The 17,625-nt window shown below is 33.7% G+C and overlaps 1 protein-coding gene and 1 pseudogene across 1 annotated transcript; both read left to right on the top strand.

Moving 5' to 3' along the window:
* Nucleotides 1-5,695: 5,695 nt before the first annotated feature.
* LOC147392245 (uncharacterized) lies at nucleotides 5,696-8,481 on the top strand. The gene is made up of 3 exons (XM_086460029.1): nucleotides 5,696-5,862; nucleotides 7,507-7,712; nucleotides 7,917-8,481. The coding sequence occupies exons 1-3, from the start codon at nucleotides 5,773-5,775 to the stop codon at nucleotides 8,176-8,178; spliced, it is 558 nt and encodes a 185-aa protein (XP_086316155.1). The 5' UTR covers nucleotides 5,696-5,772; the 3' UTR covers nucleotides 8,179-8,481.
* Nucleotides 8,482-14,485: 6,004 nt separating this feature from the next.
* Nucleotides 14,486-16,479, top strand: LOC147392244 (ethylene-responsive transcription factor ERF054 pseudogene; annotated as a pseudogene).
* Nucleotides 16,480-17,625: the final 1,146 nt, after the last annotated feature.

The following is a 17,625-nucleotide window of genomic DNA, read 5'->3' as shown; positions in this document are numbered from 1 at the left end:
GGTAAATATTTGATATATCCCTCATTATACTAACTTAAAATATGAATCCCTTTACCTCAATCTTATCTGATTGATTAATGAAAAATGACCTAAATACCCACCTTCAACTTCTAACCAAACATCCTTGGTTTCAATTAATCTTCTTTCCAAACAAATCAGCTTCAACCATTTGGAGAAAAAAATTTACACTGCACTCACCTTCAAACTCAAGATTTTATCTACTTTGACCTAAAAACCACATGAATGAAATTGGATGAAACCACCAAACCTTACCCTTTATCTTGTATAATGCATCGTTCCGATATAACTCAATGGATAGGGCATATAATATAGTAGATTTTACATATAGAGTCGTGATAATCTGACTCTCTCACGTGGCATACTCAAAATACTCTCTTGACATGACCTGTGCTAGAATCGTAGATTTTGTGCCTCGAGATACACGTCATCACATCTCCATGAATATTGCAATTGTGTCCCGGTAATAAAATTAAGATCTATGGTGCACATGCCACATGATCAATTGAGTATTTTGAATATGCCACATGGGGGAGTCAGAAAATCATTACTCTTATATATAATATAGTAGATTTTACATTATATTTTTAACGTTGTACGAACCGTGTCATTTGTAAACGACAAGTACCATTTTATTTTTTCGCTTAACCTAATTTGATGATTTGGAGTAATTGCATTTACAATCCTCTTCTTCTCAAATAAAAGGAATAATATATAGCAGAAAATGGTTTTAGTTATAATTAATTCATTAAATGATTACTTAAAAGACATTTTCAGATAAACAAATCAAATAATTACTTTAAAAGAACTTTCTCATAATAACAAAATTATGATATCCAATAGACCTAAACTGCCCATGTGGCCGTGCTGCAAATTGTCACACTTAAAATGAGGGTCCCCAAGTTATGGAATTATACATCTCCTCTTATTGCGTGAGCAAGATAATAATTTGGACATGCCCTCAAGGTTTTGGAAAATATTTGAGATACACTTATCCTTTTGTACTACCTTTCGACCATGGCCTTCAATTAGAGTAAATACCCTCAGCAACTTCGTACTTACAGAATCTTAGTTCTCCTTGAGTAAATAATCTGACTAGTTTCAAATGTGTGTGTGCAGAAATCTTAGTACATGCACACAAACATTATCCATCTAACTAATGATAATATAACTCCCTTTTTTTTGTACGCTCCCTGACCTTGCAGTTCACAAAATTATAAATCTTTTTACTTGTGTATCTCGAAGCAAAAGATCTACGATTCTACAAAGGCAATGTACAAAAAAGGGAGTCTGATTATCACGACTCTATTTATATTTGACAAAATAATCTTGAAAAAAAAAACTAAATTATATTATCCTTTTGCAGTGATAAATATCGCATATTGAAGGTTTCCCTAGCACCACAAGGGGTTTGGGCATTGGTCGATCCCTTTCAACAAGGGTTCAAGTGCATTTCATCCATGATAACCCTATCAAAAAAATCTAAATATTTTTTGTTAAAATATTGGTCTGAATTAGTATAATAAGATATACTACAATACATCGAATTATATTGATAGATATTTAGATGGAATTTGTTAGTTAGAGATTTAGATAAAATCTTAATATTGACAGATTCTTAATCTAATCACGTAAATAATAATTTGATGTGTTGCAATACACCTTATTACAGTGCATCATTAATAATAGTCTAAACATTTCTTAATTAAGTTCTCTTGATTGAGGGATTAGGGTTTAAATTAGAGAAAAGGTTTCTACCTTTTATGTGTAGCAATTAGGGATCATTAGGGTTAGGGTTGTACGTACACTGCCAAGCCACATAAATTATCTTTCCTTTGTGTAATCTTTATTTTCTTATTGAATTGTTCTTCGTTTTGTTTTACGCTTACAAGTTTCATTATTAATTTAGAATATGAAAACAAGGTGGAAAATTAAGTGATTATCCCAACAATGATGAGAACAAAGGATGATCTATCACCATAACCCAAGATAGAAAATGTTGAATTTTGAGAGGAAAAAAAATCAAAGATTTTTTACAAGATCGAGGTTGAAGATGGTGGTCTTATGCAATATTTTAGGGTATTTGAAAGTTTGGAACATTCTTGTTAATCTATCATTTTTACTTATTATTTTATTAATCGTGCTAAAGTGACTCAAACAAAAGACACTCAACGACTTAGAATGTGCACAAAACCATATTTTTTCCTCGGGATGCCAAAGGGAAAAAATCTATGGCTCTTTGCCATCAGAGTGTATTTGAGTTTTTTTTTTTTTTTTTTTTTTTCAATCTCCTCTAACTTACTTTCATTTTAAACTACACTGAAAAGTAGTTTAATATATCAAGTTGCTCCAAAGACATTAAATAGAAAACAAAAACTGCTCAAAAGCTTATACATATTACACACATATTACTACTACACAGGCTGGCTTTTTTTGTTTGTCCTCAGATGATAGTCTTGGCATTTCGTCTTTTTTATTTTTTATTACTCGAACAAGTCTCTTTATAATTGTTGAAGACATTTATAAAACTTACCATTTTTTAAAAACTAGTCGACTCAAGTTAATTTGACAACTCACAAGTTGACTCAGCCAAGTTAAATAAATTTATTAAATATGTAAAATATGTTAATATTTAAAATTTAGTACCATAGACCTTTTTATTTTATTAAAAAAAAAAAAAAAAACAGAATATTAATAATAATAAAAATAACGATTCATTCGACAATGTTTTTTCTTATGATTCAGTGAGTTCTCGAGTCGACTATCCTCAGTATGTGGCCGTTGGTGGTAGTTGTGGTGTTGGCATCAACAAGTATCTTAATCAAGAAGCCCGTGCCAAAAAAGTTCCATCACTAAATAGTTTTTTTTTGTTAGTTGGGACTTGGGAGTTTCTTTATTTCTGCCATTTTTTTTACTTTTTGAGTATGCTGGAGTAACATTGAAATGGAAATTGATTCTCACATTGCTGATGTGGAGGTGCATACATAACCATAGATGGTTTTTACTTGTATCTCATTGAAAAGAATCTATTTTTCCTTCTTTCTTTCTTTTTTTTATTAAGAAAAAATTAATAAATAAATAAATAAAACAAATGCCCTCAAATTTAACCTCTAACCAAAACCATTTGTTTTTTCTTTCCAAGCAAATCGTTTTAGAACTTTTAGGTATATTCCTTTCTTCAATCTTAAGATTCTATTTACTTCAACAATTTCAACCTATAAAGCCCAAGTGTTCGAAATTTCACGAAGCTATGAATTTCTTGGAGCCACCCTCTAAGGTTTGGTTGACTTGACATTTGATTCAACCTATTGCACATAAGACTTTTTGAGGGGGCGGCACATGTGACTGTGGGATTAAATCCACCTGAAGGGTGGAGATACCCACGATATCACAAGGAAAAAAAAATTTACAAAGCTCGAGAATAAGATAAGGTTTTTTTAAGAGGTAGAAGGAATTTAGGTAGAAAAAAATCAAAGATTTTATGCAAGAGATTAAGTGAAGGTTGGCGAGGATGGATTGAAGATGTGATTGATTAGGTAAAAAGTAACACCACCCTAGAAATTAAAGAACTTGAAGATGATAGGTTTCTAGGAGAAAAATCAAAAAAAATTGCCAAGAAGTTGAATTCAAGGACAATTAAATCATTTTTCATTAGTATATTTGAAAAGACTGAGGTCAAGGAACGTGTCATCAATTTAAAAGCACATGGGCATCCCAAATATTCTTTGATGAGTAATGTTGAAGTGACTTCAAAGATTGATCTCATTTCACACTTTCCTAACAGGAGGTGTATACAAATCATAGCTTTTTTTCATCGAGTTACGAATGAAAAGCTTTTATGATTCTATGCACACCTCCACGTCAGGCGAAATGAGGTCAATCTTAAAGTCACTTTAGCACAACTCTTCTTTGATACTTAGTCATTCATTTCTATGTCATCTTCGATAAAATAATTTTTTTATTAAACAAAGATAAATAAGTGGATCTTATCTATGTTGCAAATTCTGTGACCATAGATCAATGAATGTCTGACTAATCTTTTGGGAAACATACATTTTAAGGATCAGCGGTTTCAGAACAAGAGAGCACTTAAAATGGTGGTCTCGCAAAGTACGCAATCATAACTCTCCTCTTATTGCGTGAAGGAGATGATAACGTATTAGTTGTAAGAAACGACCAGAATACGAAACAAATTAGACCTTACAACGCACATCAGGTGTCCTTTCACATTCTTCTCTCGAGTAACTTAAACATACCCCTCAGGATTTTAGGAAATATTTGATATATCCCTGTGTTTTTGTTATTCTTATAACAAACCCTCTGACCTTTTTCCTGTATTAAACAACCCCTTGCCCAAATCTTAGAATAATTTTTTTGATTTATTTGACAATCAATATAGTGAAATAATATATGCCATATCGTGAGATCAATGTAATCTGTGCACATATGCAATCCCACAAGATATATTGAAAATAAAATTAAAAAATAATACAAAAATTAAAAAATTGTAATTATCATAATACATCTAAGAAAATTATGAGTATAATTTATTGTATTTGCATATTTGATTGGTATTTTAGAATTCATAAATTCTAAATTGAAAAGAAAATATAATATTTATTAATTTTATTATGATTTCTTTTCTTTTTTTGCTAATTAAACAAGTGTAGGGAATGAATTTAATTTAAAAAATTATATATTTACTTTGATTCAAGAACATAATCCCATTGATGATGTATGTTAATCATGTCTATATATCCTTCTCCAACCTAGTATGACACATGTCGATCGTTAACGTTATAATCGTTTATTTCACATTCTCAATTTTTTTTTTTTTTTTTTTTTTAATAATCAAGTATCCCTATAGACATTGGACCAGACCCATATTTGGGTTTTGCCCAATCCATAATAGACCTCTATCCTAGGATTAGTCCCGGGACACGTGGAACACCTACACATCACACGCACTAGATAAGTGAGGGTGCACCCTCGCAAGTACCCCCTAAGGAACTAATGCTCATACTAGGTATCAAACTTACGACCTACGATCATTAATCACTTATCGGTCCAAAATTACCATTGAGCCAACCTCTCAGGGTTATTTCACATTCTCGTCTTCAAGCTCTAAGCCTTAATTACTTAGTACGAGACTATAATATATTAAGAAGTAAAAAAATTATAGGTTGTGATGGTGAAGATGTGTCACAATAAAACATTCGAGCATATAATATAATCACAAATTGTATATGTGATCCACAAGCGTTCAAATATAGTTTATGATACTTTATGGCTATATGCATAAAGTAGTCAGAAATGCCATACACGATCAAATGATAATCTTGTTGGGTTCCTTCTAGAAGGAGAAAAAACATTATTTTAGATCTTTAAAGACAAAAATGATTGAGAAAATTGAGCGATTTTTGGGAGGAATTTTGGCTAGAGGTTGAAGGAAAGGATATTTTGGTCATTTTCAGTTAAACTCACACAAAAATTTGAATTTTGAAACGTCAGGGGTATCTCAAATATTCATCAAAACTCAAAGGGGTATATCTAAATTACTTCTATTCTTTGAAAAAATTACACGCATCTCGAGGCAAGATCTGGTAGGTAGTTCAGTTACTTCACCGACAAACAATCCTTTGGTTAGAAAAACAGAGAGAGTGTGTTTTTTAGTTTATATTTGCGGCTCTTCTGCTTCTTTTCTTCACCATTGTGGTTTTCTTTTTGAGAGAGAGAGAGAGATCTGCAACTCTAATGGCGTCGACTATACTATTGGTAGTGGTCTTCATCTTTGATCTAATTGCTTTCGCTCTTGCTGTTGCGGCTGAGCAGAGAAGGAGTACTGTAAGTCCTTTTGTGTTCTCCTTTTGAAACTCTCCCAAATATCTATCTATTATTCCATCTAATTATTATTGTTTTCTGATGAGCTGTTCTTTGATAGATCTTTAGATCCTCTTTTCGTCTAACAATTTTCCAGGTTCGAAGCTGATTTGATCTATGTGGTTTGTGATTTTGTCCAGTTTTAGTGGAATTTCAGAGGGAAATTGGCTGATTTGGAAACCCAAATCCCTGAATTAGTCTCCAACTTTGTAATGAGTGGTCATTTTGGTATTTAGTGAGAGAACTCTATATACCTTTATTTTGAATCTCAAGCTAAGTTGTTTTATGATTCTGTCCATTTTCAGTGGAATTTAGGAGGGAAATTGGCTAATTTGGATACCCAATTCCCTGAATTAGTCTCCAACTTTGTAATTAGTAGTCATTTTGGTATTTAGTGAGAGACTCCAGATCTGCACATAGATGTAATCTCTAACCAAAAATAATTTCCTGTACAAGATCTTGCATAAACACCCAATTTGATCAGGGCAAGAAAAATCTTTTATTCTAGGCAACTTGAATCCTACATCACCATTCGGCTCTTATCTAGATCTATATCACAATGAACGAAATCGACGAATTTTGATCCATGTGTGGAGATTTTATATAATTTTTACTCCAGGTTTCAACTTAAGCCAATCCTCTTCCTTGAAAAACTTAATTGACAGATCTAAGAACACCAAAGCAATTCGACTTTTAGCTACTATTTTGTAGGAATTCCAGTCATATATGTGACTCTGAAATAATCAATAATCACTAATCAGTATGACTTGAGTAGCTTTTGCTGCTAAAAATGTAGTGGGCTTAATTTTTTGATAAACAACCCCTTCAATCAAGTTACTAGGTTCTTAAACGATTCAAATGATCATAAAATCATTAAATAAAATTGCGATCTATAATTTCTTGGTTTAGATCGGTGTTAGATAGAACAGTAAGCCATCAAATCCATTCTAGATACGGCTCAGATGTTTGTTCTTTTTAGTTTCTCTTGCTTTTTTCTCTGCATTTAGGTAGGTCTACCCGATTGACTTATGGGATAAGAAAGAGGGTTAGTTACTGAGTTGTAGCGGGTTTAGTAACTTAAGATTTGAAGGTCGAACATGTTAAGAATACTTCGACCCATACCCATAACACGTGTTCTGATATACCCGTACCCTGGCAGCAGAGGGCATCAACTTGACCAAAACCCTACGCCTAGCTTTGAAACTCTAAACCATTCATATTTTGTGGCTACTAATTTATAGATATACAATTCCTCCTCCCACTTCCCAACCCCGCACACACGAATGTAATCCAAGAAAAACACTAGTCTTGAAGAAAAACTACTGGTGTACATTATTATTTTTTCCATGTATGGTATATTTTTTCGTTGTACATACCTTCATTTTTGCATTAAGAGAGATATTTTTGAAAGCCCTTTTCTTTAAACAGAGTATTTTGTGCAAAAAAGTGATTCAACAGACTCTGATACTTTTATGTGATAATAAAAGACACATAGAACGACCTGACCTATAAATATCTTTATTAATTTTGTAATGGGTGGCTAGCTGATTCACTCTGAGTTCTCGGTTTGGTTGATCCCAACTGATCCGTTGATATCTTCTCTGGCAGGCACACATCGTCTTGGACAATGAGAAGGTTTATAACTACTGTGTCTATGACTCAGATATTGCAACTGGCATGGGTGTTGGATCACTTTTGTTCCTCATGGCTAGTCAAGTCTTTATAATGGTGGCAAGCAAATGCTTCTGCTGCGGGAAGGCTCTACGCCCCGGAGGCCCAAGGGCGTGGGCAATCATCTTGTTCATCTCCTGCTGGTAGGTTTACTTTTTCAAAGAAATGTATAATTCTGATCTAGGCAGATACATGGATGGACCCATATCCGACTCAGATCATGGATCTAATCCAAGGACCCAAACCCACTAAATTCGATTTTCGGATCACTTGGATTTCGGATAAAATCCAACCCATTTTATGCCCTATCCATACATACCTTACAATGTTGGATTGATGTGTCTTAGGGTGACATTTCTTATTGCTGAGGTGTGCTTGCTTGCGGCTTCGGTGACGAATGCCTACCACACCAAGTATAGGAAAATTTTCGCAGAGGACCCTCCTTCTTGCGAGACCTTGAGGAAGGGAGTTTTTGGGGCAGGCGCAGCCTTCATTGTCTTTACTGGGATACTTACCGAGCTCTATTATGTATGCTACTCAAAGGCTAATGATAGCTTCCAGTCTCCCTATGGAAAAGAGACCGGTGTAGGGATGGGCACTTATAGTTAAGCTTACTTGAGCTTGATATTCGACCACGTCCACCATCACCTTCAACACCATGCGAGGGATCATATTGTTTTGACTCTGGTTTGATTAGTTTACTCATCCATTATTGCCTTGCCTGTTTTTAGTTTCACTTTGATTAGTATATACTTGGTAGGAGGCCTTCCAAAAAAATTTCTTTGATATTACTATGGATTTCTTCATTGACCTTTATATCATATATGAATATAAATATGTAATGGTGAATTATGAGGTTTCAACTTTTGTTGACTTGTGGAATTATTAGGTTCCTACAACCCCTCCTTGATTTCTCTCTTGGGTTTAAACTTTGTTGGGTTTGGTTGTGGATTTGGTGGTTGGGGCTCAATCCAAGCCCAAACCACTCAAGGATGGGCTTGGGTGCCAAGCATAACTCATGATGGCTTGGGCGGGGGTTAATATGATTGGTTAGTGAATGTGTTACCCCTTATTATCAAATATTATTCATGGAATTGGATCAATATTCACACCAATCTTTCTTTGGCTATCTTCTAAAATCTTCATCCTATACTAAATGATTAGAACACTCTAGAGGTAAGATTCATACATTGATGAATCTCATGATATGATTTGAATCGCGAGGACCATCCAATGGTTTAGACATTGCAGTGATGGGCCCAACGACAAAACTGTTTATATTACTTACAAAGAAAACCGTAACCATCAGCTGATATCACATGCATGATATTCTCATTAGGGTGTGGCTCTGCCCATCAGACCCAAAACTTGATCTATTCGGATGCAATAATTCTGGATATGGATCACGGATTTTGATTCTAATAAGGATCCGATTTCATAACTTATTGGATCAGCTATGGATCGACCATGTCTTGATCCAACAGGGCCATGATCCAATAAAATATTAAAGAAAATATGTACTTGTTTAAATACATGGAAGATTATTTATATTTTGTATATCAAATGGGATTTGATCCCGGCTTGACCTAACCAAATTGTTATTAGATCGGGTTTGGATCCTAATATTGAGATCTAATAGAACCCAATCCAAACAAGTATCCCCTTCAATTTTTATTCGGATCAGTTTCAGGTTTTATCTTTTCCAGAATGTATTGGTCCATGATCAACCCTGATCTGAATTGGGCCCGATCCATTGAGAGACCTACTGCTCTTAGTGGATATGGGCTTCAAAAAGTAATTTAAGTCCAAATCGTTTTCAGATTGGCCTATGTTAATCTTTAATATTAAGAGGTTTGGGCTAAAACTTTACAGCACAAATCCATTGAGTGACCCGGTTAGGGCTTGTTCATTTTGGTGTCATCTCATCCTAATTATCTTTCCATAATTTTCATGTAAAGAGATCAAATTGGATTAAATAAAAAATAAACTAAGTCAAAACCAGTAATCATGTCGTTGAAACAATTAGACATTAATATCTTATAACTTGGATTTTAATTCAAGCTATCTAAAGGGATTAACTAATATCTTCTGTAATAGTTCTTCATACATAATAAAATAAAATAAAACAAGGAGTGGGATTGCATTATTGAATAATCTATCATGATAATATGAGTTTGACTTATTTCCAAAATGGATTAATAATATGGTTTATGTTCCCCACTCGGTGTTTTGGTTGACTTTGATTCCATTTAATTGATTTTTGAGGAAATCTAGGTTAAATTAATCAATAAAATTTTGAAACCTCGATAAATTTTTTTTTCTTGATTATCGTTTATCTTAATACTAATGATGGCTATAAACCAAAAAGTCAAAGCCTCCTTAAGATAAGCTTTGTGTCATTAACTCTTGCTTACAATAGTGAATTGTTCTTCTCATTTGTGGACATAGTTAAGGGGGAGCCACGATTTTGTTTACATGGGGGAAACAAAGGCCTTTGAAAAAAATTTAAAAAAATTGTGGGGGCAATAGTGGCAAATTTTATTATCTGCCACTATTATCAGTCGATGTATATATCCTAGTAATTTCAAAAAGAGTCGTGATTTTCTGACGCCCCCTATGATACACACCCCTGATGTGGCATGGGTTAGAACCATAGATTTTTACTCTCGAAATACACAATCGTACATCCCCATAAATATGTGCAGTTGTGTATCCCAAGGAAAAGAGTCTATGGTTCAGGCAAATACCACATCAGGGAGCGTGTGTCAGATGGGGATGTCAAAAAATCATTATTCTCTTAAACTTTTCTTATGGGCCAAGTTCCCCATTGTAAATCCATCCTTGGACATAGACATTCTTGAACCACGTTAAATATTATTGTAGTTTGAGTGTTATTAGATAAATTATCTTGGGGATTTGCCCTTTACAACTTGGGTGGTGTTTCCGAGGCCCTAAAGAGAGAGTCAAATATTGTGCCAAACATCTTATCAATGTATGAGTTAGAGGTTTCAAAATGGGCTGATTTTTAGTGAGGATGATCTCTATAATGAGGAGATCACCCTCACCAAAAATCAGCCGATTCTAAAATTTCTAACCCCATCAAAAGTGATTTATAAAAGTCGGACGGTTCACGATTCTTCAACTTGTAAACTAGGGTTAGAAGTTTTGGAATGAGCTGATTTTTGGTAAAGATGGTCTCTTCACCATAGAGAGCATCCTAATATAAAAAAATCAGTCCTTTCTGAAACTTATTAACCCCTATTTTCAAAAATGTTTCGCTCTCTTAAGTTGTAAAAAAGCGCCAAAATGTATTAATGTCAATAGCCATGGCACTTCTCTTATCATACAATTGAATTAAAAGCTTCACCTTACTTTTAGACATTTTAAAATTTAAAAACAACCACAGAAAAATAACAATTCTTGATATTTAATGGGATTAAAAAAATAGTGGGATCGATGTAATATGATTGTCTTAAAACTTATAACCTAGGAAAATTTTTGTCAAAATAAATTATGAAAAACATCAAAAAATATTCTATTGATAATATATAAATCAATTAATAATATATAAATATATCAAATAAAATAATATATAAATCATCAATAAAGTTACTTTTTTTTTGGGGTATAAATCCATCAAAGTGGATACGGGGTTGGAGCTTAGAACTCAGAAACTCGACTTGCATGCCCCTCAAATTGGGCAAAGTTTTCGAAAACTATCGAATCAAACTAAACATTAAATGACAAAATACACTCCTCTTCATTGTTTATTCAAATGCATCCTCAATCTACCCTCTTGTTCAACCTTAAGATGGATCTCCTTTAACATTAATATCTCACAAATATTGTAAATTTTCCTAAGATATAAAAGATGATAGATACTAATACTTCAAGAGTCTGAAGTTGATGAATTGAAAATGAGATTAAATATGTTAAACAACTTAGAGATGATAAATTTTTGAAAGAAAAATAAAAAAATAATAATTAAAAGTAGCCTCTGATCCAATGCATTTCAACAGGGGCAAATTTACAGTGGAGGCAATAGGGCACTTGCCCCCATAAGAATTTTTAAAGTCTTTGAGTATACATGACTTATTACAATAAATATAACTATGAATAAAAAAAATCGGTAGCTACTACCTCCATACAATTTTCTTTTTCTTTATTTGTTGACCCCACAAAAATAATTTTAGTCTTAATTGCTCCCACGAGAGCAAAATCCTAGTTCCACCTCTACATTTCGAAGTTTCTGAATTAACCTGATAAGTTGGTTCTATCGAGTTTTGTTACCAAATTAACTCAATATCCAATCAAGTTTTGATTCGACTCAACGAGTTTTTAAGTTACAAGACACAATTGAGCATCCAAGAAAAACAAAAATCATTTCTAGAGGAAAGACATCAAATTGAGTACTATAAGAAAACATGAAATTCAAGTCCTCCGGACGGTCCACTCTCCATTGGTTAAGTTGAAGGAAAGCATTACCCAGATATTTATGGGAAGGCTAACAACCAATAAAGAGGTGACGCGTGTTGTCCTATATGTTTGACTTTTTTAAATATTTGATGGAATGGAAATGATTTGGAAGATGTGACAGGTGGACCAGGGAATTCCACCGACTGTAACCGCCCCTGTTTTCGACTTGACACCGAAAGTGAGAGCCTAAACGTTGAACACGAGACTGACCCCTTCCCGTAGAACTCACGAGCATTTATACATGCGCACGTTAGTCTCTTAAAACATGATATACTTTTTCTCCTAATATTAGGAGAGTTTGACAAAGACAACATATGTTCATCCATCAAATAAATTTATAACAATTTTTATTATTTTGTTATATAGGACTTAACATGTTTATCCTTCAAATAAATTCTTAAATATTATCTTATTTATTTATTTATTGTTATATAAATCGAGTTAAAAAGCACAAGTTAAGCTCCTAATCCGATGTTTAATTTCATATTCTTATCTATAATTTTTGTAGTTAGAAATTGTGATTTCTATCATGAATATGGATCATTGAATTTTTTTTTTTATGACAAAGGTGTCTGAACTTATGTCTAATTAGGGGGTTGGAAGCCTTGCTAGCAATCTCCCTTTTAATTCTTGAAAAATTTATAAGTTTTTCATTTTTTTTTTCAATGAAAGTATTATTCTCCAGATTATTGTACTATTCTGAATAATTCACGGATTTTAAGTTTGAAAAGAATAAAACACATTTTTATCGAATTTTTATAAAATTCAATAGAAAAAAAAAATGTTACTATAACTTGGTGTATGTTGCAAAGTGTAAACTTGTAAGTTGTGATGTATAGTACAAATTGACTTTGAAGCGACTATGCTTCAAAAAATTTTACGTGACAAATGTCTAGTTTATCTTTAAAAAAAAATAATGACATGACTCTCTACTTTTATTTGAGATTACTCCTTAATTTCTCAAATTGATGATTTGCCCCTTGATTTCGGTTTTATTTTAAAAATCAATGAAATAATAACCTCAATGTCCTCATTGTCACCACCATCATTATTACCCTCACCAATTTCATTATCACCAGCACTATTATATGTCTGACTTTTGGTTTTCAAAATTTTAAAATAAAACAAATAATATACGTATGAAAGTATATGTCGTATATTTTTCATTTATTGAATTTCTGACCAAATTTTAGACTGGATTTTTACAATTCAAAATCGAATAAAACTCAAAATTTTCACTAATCAAATTTTTGCGATATTTTGAATTACTAACAGGGGCCAAAAGAGCCAATACATATGGATCCCTCCTCCGAGCACATGCAACACCCGCCCATCACACACACCGGGTAAGTAAGGGTGACCCCTCATGGGTGGCTTTGAAGAAATATCACTCATACTAGACATCCAACTCACAACCTACAAACTCTCACCGCTTATTGGATCTAAAATTGTCATTGAACCAGTCCCTTTGGATTGACATTTTATGGATGTATTAACCCTTTTAAGTATAGTTCATATCAAAATTGTCATAATCATTTTTTTATATCAATAAGTTAGTTTATAATGAGTTCAGTAACTTAATGATGGTGAAAATTGAACCCAAGTTTATAGTGACATCACCCATAATTTTTATCAAATAAGCTAGTTGACACCTTCAAACTTGTTCTAATTTTTTATTTTTTTATTTTTTTATTTTATTTTTCAACGGTTTCAAATATCGAAAAGATGTGTATTCTTTAAAAGATTAAGATTTTCAACTTTGATCAATTCTCCTCGTCTATCGACTTGATTTGTATATGAAACTATTTAAAAACAAGGTAATTTTGATTTTGATACTTTAATAAATAGACCCTCTAATAATTCGAATTTAGATTTTGGTAAGGAAAAGGTTGACTCAACTAAAGAATCTCATTTACCTCATTACTTGAAAGTTAAATAGATTGGTATACAAATATTATGATTTTGGTCCAAAATATTTCTTCATTGGACTTAGAAGGAAAATGATTTTTCCATCAACAGGGAAAATCCTCCATCCAAAATCAAAATCAACTCTTTTTGACATTTTCCTTTTTGTGAATCAAGCACTGGCAAAAATATCTGCAAAAGTTATTTTTCCTAAATAATTTTTTTCTAGGAAATTAATTTTCCAACTAATATTTTCAACGCAATGATACGCACGCTAGAAAATATGCACCGTCTTTTCTTGACTTTTTAGGAGTCCGGATAGTTCCGACGCTTCTAAAGAATGCTACACCAAACGGAGTGGGTGGGCCCAACACCCTGATTATGCGCCACGTGTTTATCTGCCAAAAGTCGAAATCTGGGAAGAGAAGTTGGAGTGCAAGAAGAGAAAATGTGAAAGCTGAAGGTGAGGGGTCCATCTCTCTCTGTCTCTCTTATATAAAGCACTCCTCCCATCTCTAACTGCCAAATCACCACATTCAAGTCTTCTCTTTTTTTACGTTTTTAGATTTTGATTCGATTCTAGATTCACAGAAGAAACTCAAAGATCCTTTTCTGGGTTCTTCTGTCTCTCTCTTTGGGGGTAATGGGTTTGCTTCCAATTCCATCTTGATCTGATTGGATTATCGATTGAGATTGAATCCAAACTCTGAAAGTTGGGATTTTTCTTCCTTTTTTGACCAAATCTTGAACTGGGTTTTTTATTTTTTTTCCTTGTTTAAATTGTTTTAAATCAGTTTTTTCTTCTTCAAATTAGCAACCCATCTCTTCCCCTTCTCTGTAAAAAAAATCTTCTGTGGATTTCCTCTGTTTTTTAGTTAATCAAATTTCTTGAGTTTTGTTTCTAATTAGAAATGGAAGCTGAGAACAACAATAATCAGGATCCGAGTAGGTTAGAGAGGCATCAATGGAGGCCCATTTTTGAAGAGGCGTCCATATCTCCTAGACCTCTCAAGAAGACCAGAAGTCCAGAATATGAAAACCCTTCTCTCTCCTCTGTTTCACTCAATCAACAACCATCCCATCTTCCCATTTCTTCTTCTACTACTCCAATTAGTACTTCTCAGCCTTTATTCCCATTTTCCTACAATGGGTCTCAACCAATTCCAATGGCTCATCCACCACAACCATCATTACAGCAACAACAACAACAAATGATCTCCTTTGCTTCAAATCAGCAGCAACAGATTTTCCAATACTGGAGTGAAGCTCTTAATCTCAGCCCTCGAGGTCAAATGATGATGATGAACAGATTGGGTCAGAATCCTCAGACTCTTTTAAGGCCTCCAAACCCATTCGTCTCCACAGCTACCAAGCTTTATAGAGGAGTGAGGCAGCGACATTGGGGCAAATGGGTTGCCGAAATTCGTCTCCCTCGTAACAGGACTCGCCTTTGGCTCGGAACATTCGACACGGCTGAAGACGCCGCATTGGCTTACGATCGCGAGGCCTTCAAATTACGAGGCGAGAACGCTCGGCTCAATTTCCCTCACCTCTTCCTTGGCAAGACTAAGAGCGACACATCAACCATGACGGCCCCTAGTTCATCCTCGTCTCCACCACCTACTCCACAAGACAATGTGCAACCAAACCAAATCCATCGATCTAAAAAAGGCCCGATTTTGGAACCTCAGTATAAGGAGATTACGCCCACACCTCAAGATAGTTCCAATGATGATTCGAATAAGCACAATTTCGAGCAAAATTCACCTTCGGGATTGGGATTAAGTGAGGTTACGAATAGTGAAGCTCCTTTAACAGGGGAAGAAGGCCTTACCGAGTCTTCGGAATTGGTTTGGGGTGATATGGAGGAGGCTTGGCTCAATGCGATATCGACTGGTTGGGGTCCAACTAGTCCAGCCTGGGACGATCTCGATGCTTCAAATAATCTGTTTCTTCAATCCAACCTTGCCATCCCCAATTCTCAAGAACTAGAATTCAATAGTTCGGATTTTCAAATTGGGCAAGATAACCGGGATTCGGTTTCTTCCTCGTCGACCTGTCCCATGGAGATGTTCTTTTGGAAGTAACCCTTTTTCTTTCTCTCACACATATTCACAAATACATTTGAATATTAAACCATCCCTTTATAATCACATTGGTTGCAGAGTTTTTTTCAATGACAACCAGTGATTTCTTAGCAGTTCTTGTAGCTTTTGTTTAGGTGAATTTTAAAACCCAAAAGCCTATTTATCCCATTATCTTCATCGATGCCTTATCCCAAGCTATATGTACCCTAAAATGGAAAAAAATGTCTTTAAATTAGAAGTAGTTGTTATAGCTATGTAGTTTGATGTAATGCGGGATCATCAAGGAAGCAGGAGACGGTTTTGTGATCTCCTCTCCTATAAAGTCCGTCATAGGGCTTTGTTGTATGTTTCTTGTACATTTTCATCATGTTTGAACCCTATTTTTAGAGGGAATTTTAAATGTTTTGTATAATTATTATTATAAAGTATTAGTTTGATTTTATTTTTTTCAAATTGATTTCATGACATACCTTCGAAATTCTATATACCCTTCCATCAAAAGATGGCTATTTAATGTTGTATAAGTGGCAGGTGGGATGGCACGTGTCAACCGGTGCCCAACCCAAAACTCAAACCAATCAACCAAATTCCAACCTGACCCGAGGTGTTTAACCCGAACATCAAGCATTATTTGGTCAAGTTACATGATCATATATGGTCGGATGAATTTTATTAAAAAAAAAAGTGTTTAGTGACTGCATTAAAAATTTAAAAAAAAAAAAATCCCTAATCTAAATTGTTTATCGTAAATATTTGTAGTAGGAATTGATTATGTTATGAAATCATATTCTTGCTCCTGTTTTCAGTAATAAAATAGTTCAATTTTTGATGTTGCTTCTACTTCCAATATAAAAATCTTGGCACTTCTAGAAATTATGTTTGTCTCATGTCACATGTTTCTTGGCACACCCCCAAGGTTGATCTTCACTTTGAATGGATAACTTCAAGGCTTTTAAATCATTATGATGTGGTGACTATTTCACTACTTAAAGATCATGTGTAGTCTAAGTACTTCCCTCTAATTAGTCAAATAAATAAAAAGCATGAAAAAACTCAAAAAAAATATTCGAAATTCACTCAACTGACATGACATGTGCACAATAGAACCATAGATTTGTTTCCTCAGGTTACAAGAGGAAAATTTTCTATGATTCTATGCAGTTGAGTGAATTTCAGGTGACCTTTTACGGGTTTATCTTGATTTCTAAAATAAGAAAAAAACAATTAAGAGAGATTTTAGATTGTCTCACCTACATAACCCATAAGATAATACAAAAAGACATTTTTTTTTTTAAATTAGTAAAATTGTCCAAATAAAAATACTATTATTAATTAATGACATCAAGTCTCAGCAAAGAGAAAAAAAAAATGGCAATTTTACTACCTATATTAGATATACGAGGCTTGGATTAGGTTTGGTTGCCTAAGGCTATAATCCTAGAATCGCCCGATTTAGCCTTAGATTTTGAAATCTCGTCAAAGCGTAGTTCAGAAATATTCAATTTGCACCTCCTAATGTATGTAAGTTATACCAAATTTTTGCCAAACTTGCCTCAACAAACGAAATTAGGAAACATGTGGGAAGAGA

The sequence above is a fragment of the Akebia trifoliata genome, chromosome 11 (genome assembly GCF_017979445.1).
Source record: "Akebia trifoliata isolate Shusen 1 chromosome 11, ASM1797944v1, whole genome shotgun sequence".
Taxonomy (NCBI): Eukaryota; Viridiplantae; Streptophyta; class Magnoliopsida; order Ranunculales; family Lardizabalaceae; genus Akebia; species Akebia trifoliata.
This window is presented reverse-complemented; position numbering and strand designations above follow the sequence as displayed.